General features: G+C 43.9%; 1 protein-coding gene across 1 annotated transcript in view; it reads left to right on the forward strand.

Annotated features, from left to right (window-relative positions):
- Positions 1-15,961, forward strand: part of npc1 (Niemann-Pick disease, type C1) — a 31,207-nt gene that overhangs the window by 3,182 nt on the left and 12,064 nt on the right. The window contains exons 2-16 of the mRNA XM_072468532.1: positions 1,154-1,285; positions 2,231-2,337; positions 3,051-3,211; positions 6,719-6,886; positions 7,342-7,591; positions 7,696-7,775; positions 7,979-8,349; positions 9,094-9,320; positions 10,374-10,474; positions 11,884-11,986; positions 12,090-12,279; positions 12,540-12,722; positions 12,807-12,921; positions 13,164-13,291; positions 14,480-14,611. Coding sequence (XP_072324633.1) covers positions 1,154-1,285; positions 2,231-2,337; positions 3,051-3,211; positions 6,719-6,886; positions 7,342-7,591; positions 7,696-7,775; positions 7,979-8,349; positions 9,094-9,320; positions 10,374-10,474; positions 11,884-11,986; positions 12,090-12,279; positions 12,540-12,722; positions 12,807-12,921; positions 13,164-13,291; positions 14,480-14,611 — 2,448 coding nt within the window. The remainder of the gene's footprint in view (positions 1-1,153; positions 1,286-2,230; positions 2,338-3,050; positions 3,212-6,718; positions 6,887-7,341; positions 7,592-7,695; positions 7,776-7,978; positions 8,350-9,093; positions 9,321-10,373; positions 10,475-11,883; positions 11,987-12,089; positions 12,280-12,539; positions 12,723-12,806; positions 12,922-13,163; positions 13,292-14,479; positions 14,612-15,961) is intronic.

The following is a 15,961-nucleotide window of genomic DNA, read 5'->3' on the forward strand; positions in this document are numbered from 1 at the left end:
CCCCCCCCCCCCCCCCCCCTTGAACAAAGGGACCACATTTGCTATCCTCCAGTCCTCTGGCACTATTCCTGTAGCCAATGATGACAAAAAGATGAATGAGGTGATGACAGTGTGGATGTTGAGCTGGGGGTAGGGTTAGAGTTGAAACCATAGCCTAGTCAAGTGGTGGAGGAGGCTTGATGGATTGCTTTATTGTTCCTGTGGGAGATGGTGGCTATTCTGTTCCATGAAAGATTTAAATGAACCAACTCTGCGATATTTCCTTTCAGAAGGTTGATGTGCTGCCATCTTTTTTTTTTATTGTGGGTGTTGCTGGTTAAGCAGTGTTTATTGTCCATCAAACGGGCTGCTGTGTCTTCGATGGTGTTGGACCTGTGGTGTTGCACTCATCCAGGCATGTAGTATTCCACACTCCCTGACTTGTGCCTTGTAGATGGTGGGAGGCTTTGTGGGGGGTCAGGTGGTGGGTTCCTAGCCTTTGACCTGCTCTGGTAGCCACAATATTAATATGACTAGGCCAATTCAATTTGGGAACCTCCGATGTTGATTGTGGGATTTTGTGATGGTAGTGCCAAGGGGTGGTGATTGAAGCCTCTTGTTGAAAATGGTCATTGCCTGGCACTGATGTGGCATGAACATAACTTGTCAGTCTAAGCCTGGATATTGTCTGGGTCTTGCTGCATATGGACATGACTCATTAATTAGTCATGAATGATGCTGAAATTGTGCAGTCATCTGTGAACATCCCCATCTCATGATGGCAGGGAGGTCACTGATGAAGCAATATAGTTAAGAACTCAATCCCATCAGATGGGACAGCTTCTTGCCATGTTTGTTGAGGACTTGATTTGCCACCAGAATTGTATACCCACCCATAAGAACATGGAGCAAGAGTAGACCTGTTGGACCTTGCCTGTTCTGCTATTTAGTACAATTGTGATGGGTCCTTTCTGTCTGCTGACATATTTCATTTTCCTTCAAATTTGCCAGATTTGAATGTTCTGATCTCCAGATTGCTGATGTAGCTTGACTGGCTGACCCATTTTCAGAGTTCCTAAATCCTGCATGATCCTGTCTTCAGGAAAATTACTTGTTTTGATGTTAACACCTTTGAACTGCTGCCAGTTGATCTAAATCTAGCTTTCTTTTCTAGGTGTCTGCACTGAATGGAACTTGTGTTTGGTATGGAGAATGTGGGACAGATCCAGCCACCCAGAAACACTATAATTGTAAATATGGTGGCCCACCAAAACCATTGCCAAAAGCAGGATATGAATTAATTGATGTAAGTGGTCTTGTGTTTTTGCTGACAGTCTGCAAACTAAACATTTTGCTTTTGAAAAAAACTAAATTAAGATCTCAATTCCTTGTCCAAGCATTTTGATAAACTAAATTTCAGCAGAAGTGACTGCAGCTGATCTTACTGAAAGACATGTTGCTGAAGCTTTTTGTTTTGCACTCAGGGTTGAGGCACGAATGCCAAATTTTAAAGGGAACAATAATTTGTACTGGATGAGAAGGGTGCTCATGTACAGTTCTACAAAGGGCCAATTGATTATTTAATACAGTAGTATTTTCCAGTCTTGTAGGTCAGCAAGCACAGAGCTCTTGGTATAGAACAGGCTGGCCATTCAGCCCAACTGTCCTGTCTTGGTGTTTATGCTCCACTAGTATCCTTACAATCTAGCTTCATGACTCTATTCTTTTCTCATGATGTCAAGCTACCCCTTGAAATGCATCTGTACTATTAACTGTTTAATAGTGAGTTTCACAATTCTGTGTAAAAGTTTCTCCTGAACCCTTGATTCTTGGTCACCACTTGACTGCCCCAATCTTTTCCTGGTTTACACCTGTGCATTCTGGTGTCATCCTTAAATTTTCTCCTTCCAGTCTACCTCCATTATCTTGCCCTTGAATCTAAACTATTTCTAACCTCCAGCTCTAATAATTCTGACTTCTTAAGCACTTTCTTTCCTTCACCTTTGCTGGCCATGCCTCCAACTTCCCAGGTACTCTGTTCTGGAATTATCTGTATGGTGTAATGACATGGTCTTCACAAAATATTCCAAACATTACTGAAGTGCCTTGGAACATTTAGCTAATTTTGATGCCATATAAAAGCTGATTGTACCCGAATCCTTGTTAACTATTCTCAGATGACTGTAGCTTGTGCTCTGTAACCTAATTTTTAACCAGCATAGATGCAGTCACTATTTTATCCTTTTTCTAGGAGTTGTGTCCTAGTTTTCACTATGGGAATCTTGAACTTTGCTGTGATGTTCAACAACTACATACTCTTAAGGATAATATGCAGCTACCACTGCAGTTCTTGTCCAGGTATCCATTCTTTGTTTTTTGTTTAAAATATGTTCTAATCTGCTCTCTACCAAGGATGCATTTCTATCAATTGAGGCTCCTTCAGGATTGCTGATGGTGCCTTTTCTTGAGGAGAGTGGTTAAAATGTGCTTTTAATGATGGTATTTGTCTCCCCAACTGCCCTTGAGCAAATGGTAGTAACAATATGGTCTGCATAGACCAGATTGGGTAAGGATGGTGGACTTGTCCGTGTCACTAGCAAGTCCAGCATTTGTTGCCTGTTACAAATTCACCTTGAAGGGAGTGATGAGCCACCCACACCCACAGAGCTGAAGGGAAGCTTTCAAATGAAAGAATAACTATGCAAGGATGCTGTGGCATGTGGGGGTGGGTGGGGGGGGGGGGGGGGGGGGGGGGGCAGCAGCAGCAGCAATCAACAAGATTGATTTGCCTTCATTGTCCAACTGCTTGTAGTATTGGAGTAGCACTCAACGCCAGAATAGTGGAAACCTGGAATTCTTCCAACCCTGCACCACAAGCTAGCTGTGGAGGCTGAAGGGCCAATTGACTTTCAGATTTAAGATTTTTGTCGGGTGAGGGTGTTTGGGATATGAAACAAAGGATTTAGATGCAAATCAGTAACTGGCTCCAAGGCTGAATGAGCAAATGGGATTTATATTGCAGACTACAGTTTGTATTGTGCTGAACATAATATTTTGTCTTTGACTTGCAGGTGTCCATCTTGCTTTCACAATTTCATGACTTTTTACTGTGAACTAACCTGCAGTCCTGCTCAAAGCTTTTTTCTGAATGCCACCAAATTTAAACCGTATGTTCAGAACCAAACCAGCATCACTGAGGTGGAATATTACATTGGATCAAGCTTTGCAAATGGTGAGAATTTCATTTTATAGTTTTTTATAATTCCAAGAACAAAAAAGTACAACCCAGGCCTGTTGGCCCTCCAAGCCTGTGCCCATCATGATGCCCTAACTTTATAAAAAAAACAAAAAAAAACTCCTGCCCTTACCTGGCCTGTATCACTCTTATTTCCTCCCTATTTGTGTATCAATCTAAATGTTGTCTCAAATGTTACTTGTGCCTGCTTCTGCCACATCCTCTGGCAGTGTGCCAGGCACCCACCACTTCCCCTGCATGTCTCCCTTAAACTTCCCCCTCCTTGAACCTGTGCTCCCTTGTAATGAAAATCGCTTATTGTCACCAGTAGGCTTCAATGAAGTTGTGACAAGCCCCTAGTCGCCACATTCTGACACCTGTTTGGGGAGGCTGGTATGGGAGTTGAACCATGCTGTTGGTCTGCTTTAAAAGCCAGCTATTTAGTCCAGTGTGCTAAACTAGCCCCTCTACTTCCACCCTTAGAAAAAGCCTCTGACTACCCTGTTTGTGCCTCATAATTCTGTAGACCTCTCTCCTCTATCCTTCCCAAGAAAACAATCCTAGTTTATTCAATCTCATTGCCAACACTGAGACCAGGCAACATCCAGGTGAACCTTCTTTGCACTCTCTCAAGCTTCCATGTCCTGATGTGGTGACCAGACACTACTCGTTTGCCTCCATTACCCTTGGCCATCTGTGTTGCCACTTTTAGGGAACTGTGGACCTGCACACCCAGATCCCTCTGTTAATGTTCCTAAAGGGTTCTGTCATTTGCAGTATAGTTCATACCTAGATTTGATCTTCAAATGCATCACCTCACATTTGTCTTGATTAAACTCCTGCCATTTCTGTGCCTCGAGGGGTGATGGTGATTAAGACCATAAGACAGGAGTGGAAGTAAGGCCATTCGGCCCATCGAGTCCACTCCACCATTCAATCATGGCTGATTTTCAACTCCATTTACCTGCTCTCTCTCCATAGCCCTTTAATTCCTTGAAATCAAGAATTTATGAACTTCTGTCTTAAAGACACTCAACGTCCCGGCCTCCACCGCCCTCTGTGGCAATGAATTCCACAGACCCACCACTCTCTGGCTGAAGAAATTTCTCCTCATCTCTGTTCTAAAGTGACTCCCTTTTATTCTAAGGTTGTGCCCCTGGGTTCCTAGTCTCCCCTGCTAATGGAAACAACTTCCCTATCTAAGCCATTAATTATCTTGTAAGTTTCTATTAGATCTCCCCTCAACCTCCTAAACGCCAATGAATATAATCCCAGGATCCTCAGACGTTCATCGTATGTTAGGCCTACCATTCCTGGGATCATCCGTGTGACTCTCCGCTGGACCCGCTCCTCCTTCCTGAGGTGTGGGGCCCAAAATTGCTCACCGTATTCTAAATGGGGCCTAACTAATGCTTTATAAAGCTTCAGAAGTACATCCCTGCTTTTATATTCCAAGCCTCTTGAGATGAATGACAACATTGCATTTGCTTTCTTAATTATGGACTTGACCTGCAAGTTTACCTTTAGAGAATCCTGGACTAGGACTCCCAAGACCCTTTGCACTTCAGCATTATGAATTTTGTCACCGTTTAGAAAATAGTCCATGCCTCTATTCTTTTTTCCAAAGTGCAAGACCTCTCACTTGCCCACGTTGAATTTCATCAGCCATTTCTTGGACCACTCCTTAAAGGATATGGGTGGGGGAGGGAGAAGTGGGATTAGGTGGAGTTGGATGATCAGCTGTGATTATTATGGCAGCAGGCTCAAGGGGCCATGTGGCCTCCAACTTCTATTTTCTATTCTTCTAGAAAGTGTTTTCCTTTTGGAATAATCTGATTTTCCAATCTGACTATGCAGTGCTTCTTTCCCTTTTGGAATAATCTGATTTTCCAATCTGACTATGCAGTGCTTCTTTCCATCAAGTTCACAATTCCACACTGCTAATGTTGGCACGAAGAGTGGGTGGTGCAGTAATGTTGGGCTACTCATTGAATAGTCATTCTGGTGACAGCACAGCCACAAAGGTGAAGCATCTATTTGGGAGTATTTTTTCTGCAAACTTTAAGAGCACCTTCCCCCCCCCCCCCCCCCCCCCCCCCCCCCAAAACTGTAGTTGTGAACCCAGTCCATCAAATGAAACAGCCTCCCATCCATTGTTGTACACCTTCCACTGCCTTGGGGACAGCATAATCAAAGACCACCCCCCAGCTCAGTCTCTCTTCCAACGCCCATCCTTGGTTGCCCTTCGGAACGTGGTGATGACTTGCCTTTAATTGCTGCAGTCCTTTAGGTGTTGTGGGTGAGGGAGTTCCAGGATTTTGACCCAGTGTCAGTGAATACTTCCAAGTCAGGATGGTGAGTGACTTGGAGGGGAACCTCCAGGTGGTGGGGTTCCCAGGTATCTGTTGCTCTTTGCCTTCTAGATGGTGGTGGCTGTGGATTTGGAAGGTGCTGTCTAAGAAATTGCGTTACTGCAGTGCATCTTGTAGATGGTACACAAAGCCACTGCATTGGTGGTGGAGGGATTGAATGATAGTGTCAAGCCTGAGTGTTGGCGCTGCATTCATCCAGGAAAATAGAGTATGCCATTACATTCCTGACTTGTACCTTGTAGATGATGGATGGCTTTGGGAGGCTCATTTGGTGAGTTACTTGCCATAGAATTCCCAGCCTTTGACTTGCCCTGGTTGCCACAGCATTCATATGGGCTAGTCCAGTTTCTGATCAAAGTAACCCCCAGGATGTTTGTGGGGGATTCCAGGCATTGAATGTTGAGGGGTGGTGTTGTAAATCCCCTCTTGTAGGAAGAGATGGCCATTGTGTGGTGTGAATGGAGACCACTTGTCAGCCCAAGCTTTGGTATTGTCCAGGTCTTGCTGCACATGGACTGCTTTGCTGAACATTGAGCAGTCATCTGCAAACATCCCCACTTCTGACCTTGTGGCATGGAGGTCATGGATGAAGCAGCTGATGGTTGGATCCACAGATGCCTTTCACTGTACCTCAGTACATGTGACAAATCTAATGGAAGGCTTTTGTCTGACTGATGGACAGGCTCCAATTAGCTTCCCAGGGTCATGCAACCAACTACAGCCGAGTGGTACTGGTCATTGGCTTGATCCACTACCTGCCCCTGGGGAATGAGTAACCATTCCCTTGTAGTCGAAAGCAAATCGCTAACTCCAGGCTTCGGATTGAGATTAGTTTGTTGTGATTGTTTCACCAGTAGTTCATTTGGACACCATGCTTATCAACTGAGCTTGGGTCCTTGCACAGCTTGGGTCCTTGCACAATCTTCATGGATTTGTCAGCAGTTGAATTTCTGATCCTGGTTAATGTCTGGCAAGACCATTGCCCAATGGCCTACACATTGTCCCAGTGAGCTAATATGCTGAGTGCAAATTGAGTTGCTACAAATGTCCGTGTTGTACTGGGGGAATGGCTCCCTTTGTTTTGGCACCGTCCATTAATTGTGGGTTTTTTTTTTTTGTTTTTTTTTTGCAGCTATGTACAATGCCTGTAAAGATGTTCAGTCCCCTTCAAGTAACGACAAGGCTCTGGGATTGCTTTGTGGAAAAGATGTGAAGGAATGTAATGCAACTAACTGGATTCAGTACATGTGTAGCACAAGTAATGCCCAGACTCCCTTCAACATTATTCCCATCTTCAGTGGTAAGCCTTTGCAGTTTGAGCAATAGTGCAATGTAGGCATGCCTTTTTATTAAGATGCATCACATTTTACAAGCACTTGAACAATTACCCAAAAGTGCATGGAACAATCTTGATACTAATTATAGTACCACTATTAATTTTAAATTCATGGACTGCCTCCTAGCCATAGTCCTGATCACTTTCCTATGATGGAATGAACTTAAATGCTTTACTGGCTTGGAAATTGAAGTTCCTTCAAACACCAATTCCCTTTAATGCAAAATGACCATGTTTAGCTTGAGATGGGAAGGGTGTGCTGTAGCTAAAAATCTGTCATCCTTTCAATTATGCAGAGGTATCTATGCAGTTTATACTGGCAAGAACTTTGAAAATGATCACAATCCAGAATTTCTCACTAATAGAAGCTTGCACACGTAACATTTTTAATTTTAGCAATTGTCGTTTTTTTTATATAGAGCATCCAATTGGAAGAATGATCCCAATGAATAATGAAACCAGGGGCTGCAATGAGACATTGGATGATGGTTCCCCACCATGCAGTTGCCAGGACTGCTCACTAGTCTGTGGTCCAAAACCAGTTCCCCCACCACTCCCTGTCCCATGGACTATATTTGGTTTAGATGCTATGGCTGTTATTATGTGGATTTCCTATCTGATCTTTTTGGCTGTCTTTGGGGGAGCAATCATTAGCATGTGGTATTGCAGGTAACAATCTTTTTTTTTTTTTTTTTTTACTTTGCTCAATGTGCTTGATCCATTGGGAGTTCCAAGTATATTAATGTCTGCAATTCAATCCATTACTCTTACAGAAAAATGCATATTGCTTCGGAATATGCACCAATAACTGATACCAGTGCAAATCATTCTGTCAACATCAGTCATGACCTAGGTAGGTTATTCCATTTGTAGACTTGGGATCACGTGTTAACATGGAGTGGGGAATCGTTGGCTGAAGTTGCCAATATGGTACAGCTAGTTCTTAGTGAATTGTCAGTTTGCCTCTAACATTACTGGGGCATTTTTTCCCTTTATTTGACGGGACAGTGGTTTCCCTCTCCCCATTATTGATCATTTGCCACCTTCTCTCCTCAGATAACATATCTTGTTGTGAACAGCTTGGTGCAAAATCTGAAGCTCTTCTGCGTGACCTGTTTACTTGGTGGGGGTCCTTCTGTGTGAGAAATCCTGCTCCGGTTATTGTGCTGACCATTATTGCTGTTGGAATCTGCAGCTCTGGTTTGCTATTCATGAAAATAACGACTGATCCAGTTGAAATCTGGTCTGCTCCAACTAGCCAAGCTCGCAAGGAGAAGTCTTACTTTGACACCCACTTTGGACCATTTTTCCGCACTGAGCAGTTGATTATTACAGCCCCAAATAGCTCCTGGACCACTTACACTCCTTATCCATCAGGATCAGATGTGCCATTTGGCCCTCCACTGGGCAAAGACATCCTACATCAGGTTTGTTCTGTTCATAGTAACACTAGAAATGTACTGGGCATGAGACTAGGAAGCTGGACTTCATTTTAAGGTTTGATACAAATGGGACCACTTGTGGCAGAAGAGGATTATAAGGAGGAGCAGGGAGACGAACTAGAACCAAATGGTCTGGCAGGCTTTTAAATGGGTAAATCACCAAGATGAAATGTTCCCAGGCTTAGTGAGGCAAGGGATAAAATAGCAGGGGTGCTAGCAGAATTTGCAATTCTTCTCTCACTGCAGGAGATGCTGGAGGATTAGGGATAATCAATCCCTTGGAGGAATTATGTCTGAATTATCAGGATTTGGGAAGGTCTGGGATTAATTCAAACTAGTTTAAGAGTAACCCAAGTGGTGGATGAGTAATGCATTTGATAAGTCTACTTGGACTTCCACAAGGCTTTTGATGGGGAGAACTGATAAAGTGGCAGTGAGATGGTGCATTGAGCAGGCCTGAGCATTGAGCCTGTACACCAGTCCCTTCAGTAACAGGGCAGGTGAATACCATTGTGGCATATTTGGAGCAGGGATGTTATGCTGGAACTGGATTAGAATGGTTGGTGTTTGGTGCAGACATGGGTTGAAGGGTCTTTCTGTGCTGTATGATCTGACTCTTGCGAATGGAGTAGCTCTTTCAAGTCATTATTAAGTTCTGGCTGTTGGCACTGAATCAACCTAAATTCAATGCAACCTGGACCATGTTCCCAAGTATCTTTTTATTTTTAGGTACTGGATTTGCAGGATGCTATTCAAGATTTGGTAGCTTACTACAACAATGATACTGTGACGCTGCAGGACCTCTGCTTGGCACCTCTGGCTCCATATAACAATAATTGTACCATCTTGAGTGTCTTAAACTACTTTCAAAACAGCCACGCTGTCCTTGATCATTCTATTGGTGATGACTTTTTCGTGTATGCTGACTACCATAGCCACTTCCTGTATTGCACTAGGTATGTGACCACTGACTTGACTGGTACACAATCTTATCTTCAAGAGTTCTCTATATAAATGAATTGCATGCAAGGATAGAATTATGCCCACTGTTTTGAGTCATGGAATTACTCCCTTGGCCTTCTAGTGAAATGTTGTCAAGGCAGCACAGTGCAAGAGTTAGCACTACTGCCTCAGTGCTGAGGCCCCAGGTTTGATCCTGGTTCATTGTCCATGTGGAATTTGCACATCTGTCTGTGGGTCTCCCACAACCCAAAGATGTGCAGGGTAGGTGGATTTGGCCATGCTAAATTGCCCTTTAATTGGAAAAACAATACTTCTTCAATCTAACCATTAATAGTTTGTTTCTACACTAGGCAACGCAATCATCTATTTTATACACTATGCTCAGCTCCTACAGCTAGGGTTAAAATGGGTTCAAATATTTTGTGGCTATGACCCTAATCTTGCTCCAAACCAAATGCATGCCACTTGGTCTAGTAGTCTCATTTGTAATTTCGACTTCACTGGTGCTTTGTAGAGCTTGACAGCAGAGGCCCTTCAGCCCATTGTTTTGTGCTGGCCTTCAAGCACCTAAATCTATCATTTTTCCAGCACTTGGTCTGTGTGCTGTGGTGTTTGAAGTGCTCATCTAAATGTTGAGGATTTGCCTCCTACCCCTTTTTTATCTTTAAGCTAGGCCCCCTGGCTATTAACACTACCTAGGAGGAAGTTTAATATGAAATGAATATTTGTTTTTGTACTCTGCCATACACCTCGACCACTCGCTCCCTTCCGTCTCTTCACAGCCCCAGCCTCCAGTAAATTACTAGTAAATGCAGCTTTTTATGCTCTCCACCCAAAGTGATAGCCCAAAGTCACTTTGGGTGGAGGAGGGTGCAAATATGCTAGTGGATTTCCTGTGGTAATGTTGTGGTGGTATTGGTTTGTGACTTGCTAAAAGAGATTTGGTCTGACTGCCAACATTAATTTTTAGTTTTCATGTATAGCAGCAATATTGGTATCTGATCTCTCTACAACTGATCAATCCCAAACTATTTTGTTTCAAACAGGGCTCCAACTTCACTGAATGATACCACAATGCTCCACGATCCCTGTTTGGGCACATTTGGTGGACCAGTTTTTCCATGGCTGGTTTTGGGAGGATACAATGGTAAGCAAGTCTTGCACATTTAGATCCTCCCTAACTGCTATACTAAGCAGCAGGAAGTTCTTTTTTGAAGTTAGGCAACCATTATAGCCAGTTCCTGTAGCCAACCAGTACCAAATCCTGAGTTGAGCAATTCTTTATCATTTGTGGGATGTGCTGACCAAGCCAGCATTTATTGCCTATCCCCAAGTGCTTTGTAGCTGCTGCTGCCTGGAATGATAGGCTGTTCAGCCAGGAGGTTGTCCTGGGGGGGGAATTTGCAGGTGGTTATCCCCGGCTCAAACCCCCCCTCAAACACTTATCTGCCCTCCTTCCTATTGGAAGGTGCTACTGAAAGGAGCAAGTGCAGTACCTCTTGTAGATGGTACAGTGGTGAGACTGAATATCTGTGGTGGGGTGATATCCAGCAGGCTGCTTTGGTGACTGGATGAGTGCAGCTCCATCACGCTGCTGAATTGTGCCTTGTAGAGGCTTTGGAAGTCGGGTTGCACTCTTGAATCACCAATCTGGTGTGGCCACAGTGTTTAAATGCCTTCTCAAATTCTATTACCATCCAATGGTAACCCTGAGGATGTGGGGGGGGGGGGGGGGGGGGGGGGGGTGGAATTCAAAAGTAATCTGCCGAGTCTCCAGCATCCCACTTCTGACCTTCTAATGTAGGGAAGGTTTTGGAAGTGGCTGAAGGTGGTTGGGCTTGGGACACTAACCTGAATGTGTCCTGGGACTGATATCATTGATCACCAACAGCCTTAACCACTGTCCTTTATTGCTCCATCTGAGTCCAACAGCAGTCTCCCTGGATCCCATTGTCTCCGTTTTGCTAGGGCTCCTTGATCCCACAAGATAAATGCCATCTTAATGTAAAGAGCAGTCCACTCCACTCAGAAGGCTGTAACGGAGGTCAGGGCCCGTGAATCTTTGGTTGAAGATTATTAGCCAACACAGTAGTACGAATCTTGTTGATGCCTCCACTATTTGCCTGACTTGTGCAGAATTGCCCTGGAGTAAAACTTCCACAATAAGTGGAACACAATGTCTGACTCGTGAGCTGGAAGCCACAAGTCACTATTTTGGCAGGGACTGTTCACTTTAGGAATTTAACCTAATGGATGGGGAAACCAACTGATGGGATTGAGTAAATGGTGTGGAGCAATAGATTGTCTGATTGGCATTGTCCAGTTAAATGCTCTAATTTTTGTTTCATCATTTCAGGTGAGCAGGTAATTATAAGCCAAGATCACCAGCTAGCTGCTGAACCATGTAACAGTTTGTGGTCCAGATTTGTCAGTACTTTCAAAGGCCCTGCTTCATATTGGAACAGCAGCACCCTTGTGTGCATTTGCTGGATAAGCAGTGTAGAAATGAACAATTGGTTGAAATGCTAGAAGCTAATTGTAACTTTGACCCCACAGGTGATGATTATAACAATGCCACAGCACTGGTGATCACTTTCCCTCTAAATAATTATCACAATGACACTGAGAAATTAAACAAAGCTTTGGCTTGGGAGAAGGTGTAAGTAATCTTTTTGCTTTAGTTGGAACTGCATGGTTAAAAGATTTGATTTAATTAATGTCCATTTTGTGAAGCACAAGATGACTTGTTTCTTCTTCTTCAGATTTATTGATTTTCTGAAAAATTACAATGAGTCCAACTTGACCATTGCATTCTCTGCTGAACGGAGCATTGAAGATGAGATCAATCGCGAGAGTAACAGTGACATCAACACAATTGTCATTAGCTATGCTATCATGTTCTTGTACATTTCCATTTCTCTGGGACACATCAAGAGCTGCTGGACTTTCATGGTGGGTGGAACTGGAATGCACTGTTTAATGGCTTTGAGTTGTGGAACAATGTTTCTATTCAAACACTAAACTGGGGGAGGAGAGATTGGCCAAGCCACAAAGCAAAAAAAAAACAGGCGTGTACAATGATATGGAATCTCAGTTGTGAATAAAGACTTGGGAGTTCTGGATTGGGATAGTCAAGATCTTCAAGACCTAGAGCATTTAGCTGAAATACATTGCTTTCTCAAATGTGTCCTTTGTATTGCAATCTTTCACAGGTGGATTCTAAAATTTCTCTGGGTGTTGCTGGTATCGTCATTGTCCTGAGCTCCGTGGCCTGTTCTCTTGGGATTTTCAGTTACGCTGGTATCCCCCTCACACTGATTGTGATTGAAGTCATCCCCTTTTTAGTGTTGGCAGTCGGTGTCGACAACATCTTTATCATCGTTCAGACATTTCGGGTATGGATTCTACTTTCATGCACTGCAATGCTTTCACCAGCTTCCACTTGACTGCCTGAATAAAATTGTCTTCTTTCTATCCAGAGAGACCAGCGTTTACCGAATGAATCACTCGACCAACAGATTGGCAGAGTGCTGGGGGATGTAGCACCAAGTATTTTCCTTTCGTCCTTCTCTGAGACCGTGGCATTCTTTCTGGGTATGTGATGCTTGAGGGTGGTAGCAGGCTCACGCCACTTAATTCAAAATACAAATGGGGCCAGCTTACAACTTTAGTTGATTTGAAATCAACATCAGGGTGGCAGACATTAACACTACTGCCTTATTTCCAGTCACTGCCTCATTGGGAGTGGGGGGGGGGGGGGGGACATCTAGGCTCATTTGGAGCAGGAAGTGCTATTTTGGGCTGGGGAAACTGAATTTTTTTATATTTGATTTTAGGTTCCTTGTCGTCAATGCCAGCAGTTCGCACCTTTTCCATTTTTGCAGGAATGGCTGTATTTATAGATTTCATACTCCAGATAACCTGCTTTGTAAGTCTCTTTGGGCTAGATGTCCAGCGACAAGAGGTGAGTGTCCATAGGGGAATCAGATCGAGCTCATTCCAATATCTTCAATGCTCTGGTCATCCTATATTCAGACTAGTGCAAGTCATGTTCACCCATTTTCATTTTGTTTACAATCCCAGTCCTATGCAAATCCTTGCCTCTCCCTATTTCTACACCTACCCTTGCACATCTTTCTCCCTTCCCATAATGTTCAATTGCAGTAACATTGGTAACTGCCTTCAATTCTATTGTTTTACCTGCCAAAAATCTTCATCTCTCACCCCCTCAGATGTTCCTTCTTTCTTTGTCACCTGCTCACAGTCTGGATTCCATCAGGGTCGCTTGGCTCCTGACCTCATTATTCTTGGTATAAACATGGACAAAAGAGCTGAATGCCAGAAGTGAGTGATTGCCCTCGACATCCAGGCAGCATTTGGCCAAGTATGGCATCAAGGAGCCCTAGCAAAACCAGTCATTCCTGGCACAAGGAAAGATGGTTGTGGGAGGTCCATCTCCATCCAGGAGTTTTGGGTAGTGGCCTAGACCCAACCATCCAGCTGATTTGTCAATGACCTCCCATCAGAAGTGGGAATGTTTGTGGATGACTCTGCACCCTTCACGACACCTCAGATAATGAAGCAGTCCCATGTCCAAGACCTGGATAAGTGCCAGGCAATAACCATCTCCTACAAGAGAATCTAACCATTGCCTCTTGACATTTAATGGTATTACCATTGCTGAATCTCCCACAATCAAAATCTGGGGTCTACCATTGACCAGGAACTGGACTAGCCATATTGATCCTGCAGGGCAGGTCAAAAGGCTAGGAATCCTACAGTGAGTAACTGCCTGCCCACCACTTGCAAGGTGCAAAGTGTGATGGAATACTCCCACTTGCCTGGATGAGTGTAGCTCTTGACACCATCCAGGACAAAGCCTGCTTGATTGCTCCTCTTCCACAAACATTCAAACCCTACATTGAAAATGGCAACTGTGTACCATCTACAACATGCACTGCAGCAACTGCCCACCACCTGATGGGCAATAAATGCAAGCCTACCCAGTGACGCCTATAAGTGAATGAATGAATAAAATATTGGATTGAATTTGTTTATTGTCACATGTACCAAGGTACAGTGAAAATATATTGTTTGTGGCTTGGCATCAAAGCTTGAGTGCTTAATGTATTGTGTTCTACACTTATTGCAGAGTAATCGTATGGATATAGTGTGTTGTGTGAAACAAGAAAAAGTTACTAGTCATTCAGAAGAGCTCCTCTTTAGAGGCTTCAAAAATGTGTACGCACCATTTTTATTAACCGACTGGGTGCGGCCCACTGTGGTAAGTATTGGATTCTATTTGGATGAATGCGAACGTTGTCACCATTCTAAATTTCAGTGTAATGTGGTACTTTACAGAACAGGCTGGTTTCAAATCTAAGTGTCACAAATAGGCTTCCATTAACACTGCAGTGAAGTCCCTAGTCGCCACACTCCGGCGCCTGCTCGGATATTCGGAATGTCAATTCACCCAAGCACTTTCGGGACTTGTGGGAGGAAACCAAAGCACCCCCCCCCCCCCCCCCCCCAAGGAAACTCTCAGACACTGAGCATGTACAGACTCCAGTGACCCTCAAACCAGGTTCCCTGGCACTGAAGCAACAGTACTAACCCAGACTGTGGGATTGGGCACAAAATAGATGATGCTGTTTTGATCAATGAGCACCAGGGCAGGACTGGGACTATATCTTGGATTTGCAAGAGTGGCTGGGGAGGGCTCCGTGTCATGGGGATTGGAAGAAGTCCGGGGGGGAGAATACGAAAAGTGACAGGCAGATAAACCCAGGGCCACAGGGATAAGATCAACCTTCCACAAAGCATTTTCAATAAAGTGGATGAATTGGGGCTCAGGATGGGAATTGAACACAGGAGTATTCAAGGCTATTGGATTGAGGAACATCCAAGGGGCAGAAGAGGGTAGTGTATACCCCCTGCGGATTACTTAGTTGAGTTGATTAACTACATAGTATGAGGTGTGGATTGGGAATGTTAAAGGTAGGGCAAACATTCCGCATGAGTGGACTGCAATTTTCCTGGTTGGTGCTAAAATGGCTTGCAAGGGAATTCACAAAGAGGACCAAGAGATTAGGGGAAAATCAATTTGCGCTTTCAGGGAATACTTCCATATGTGAAAGAGAAAGATTGAAGATAAATGTAGGTCCCTCAGTCATATGGGAAATAAATTGGCTGAGCAACATTGTTCGACAGAACCAATAACAGGCTGGATAAATCCCCAGAGCCTGAATCTACATCCCAGAGTACTTGAGGGAAATGGCCCTAGAAATAGTAGATGCTGCATTGGTAGTAGTCATTGTCCAAGATTCTATGAACTCGAACAGTTCATAGATTGCAGGGAACCCCACTTTTTTTCTAAAGTAGAGAAAACAGCAGACATCATAGAATTACAGTGCAGAAGGAGGCCATTCAACCCATCGAGTTTGCACCGGCCCTTGGAAAAAGGTGCATGGAGCTTTCTCAGGATCTGTTCTAGGGGCCCCAGCTATTCAATGTGCATTAAGATTTGGATGAGGCAACTTGCTGCTTTGGGCAGATGCAGTTATCTAATTTGGTGGCAAAATGTTGGAAGGGAGATTATGAACTGGGGCTTTAGATTTATGGGGAATATGCAATG

Source organism: Scyliorhinus torazame, chromosome 11 (genome assembly GCF_047496885.1).
Source record: "Scyliorhinus torazame isolate Kashiwa2021f chromosome 11, sScyTor2.1, whole genome shotgun sequence".
NCBI lineage: Eukaryota > Metazoa > Chordata > Chondrichthyes > Carcharhiniformes > Scyliorhinidae > Scyliorhinus > Scyliorhinus torazame.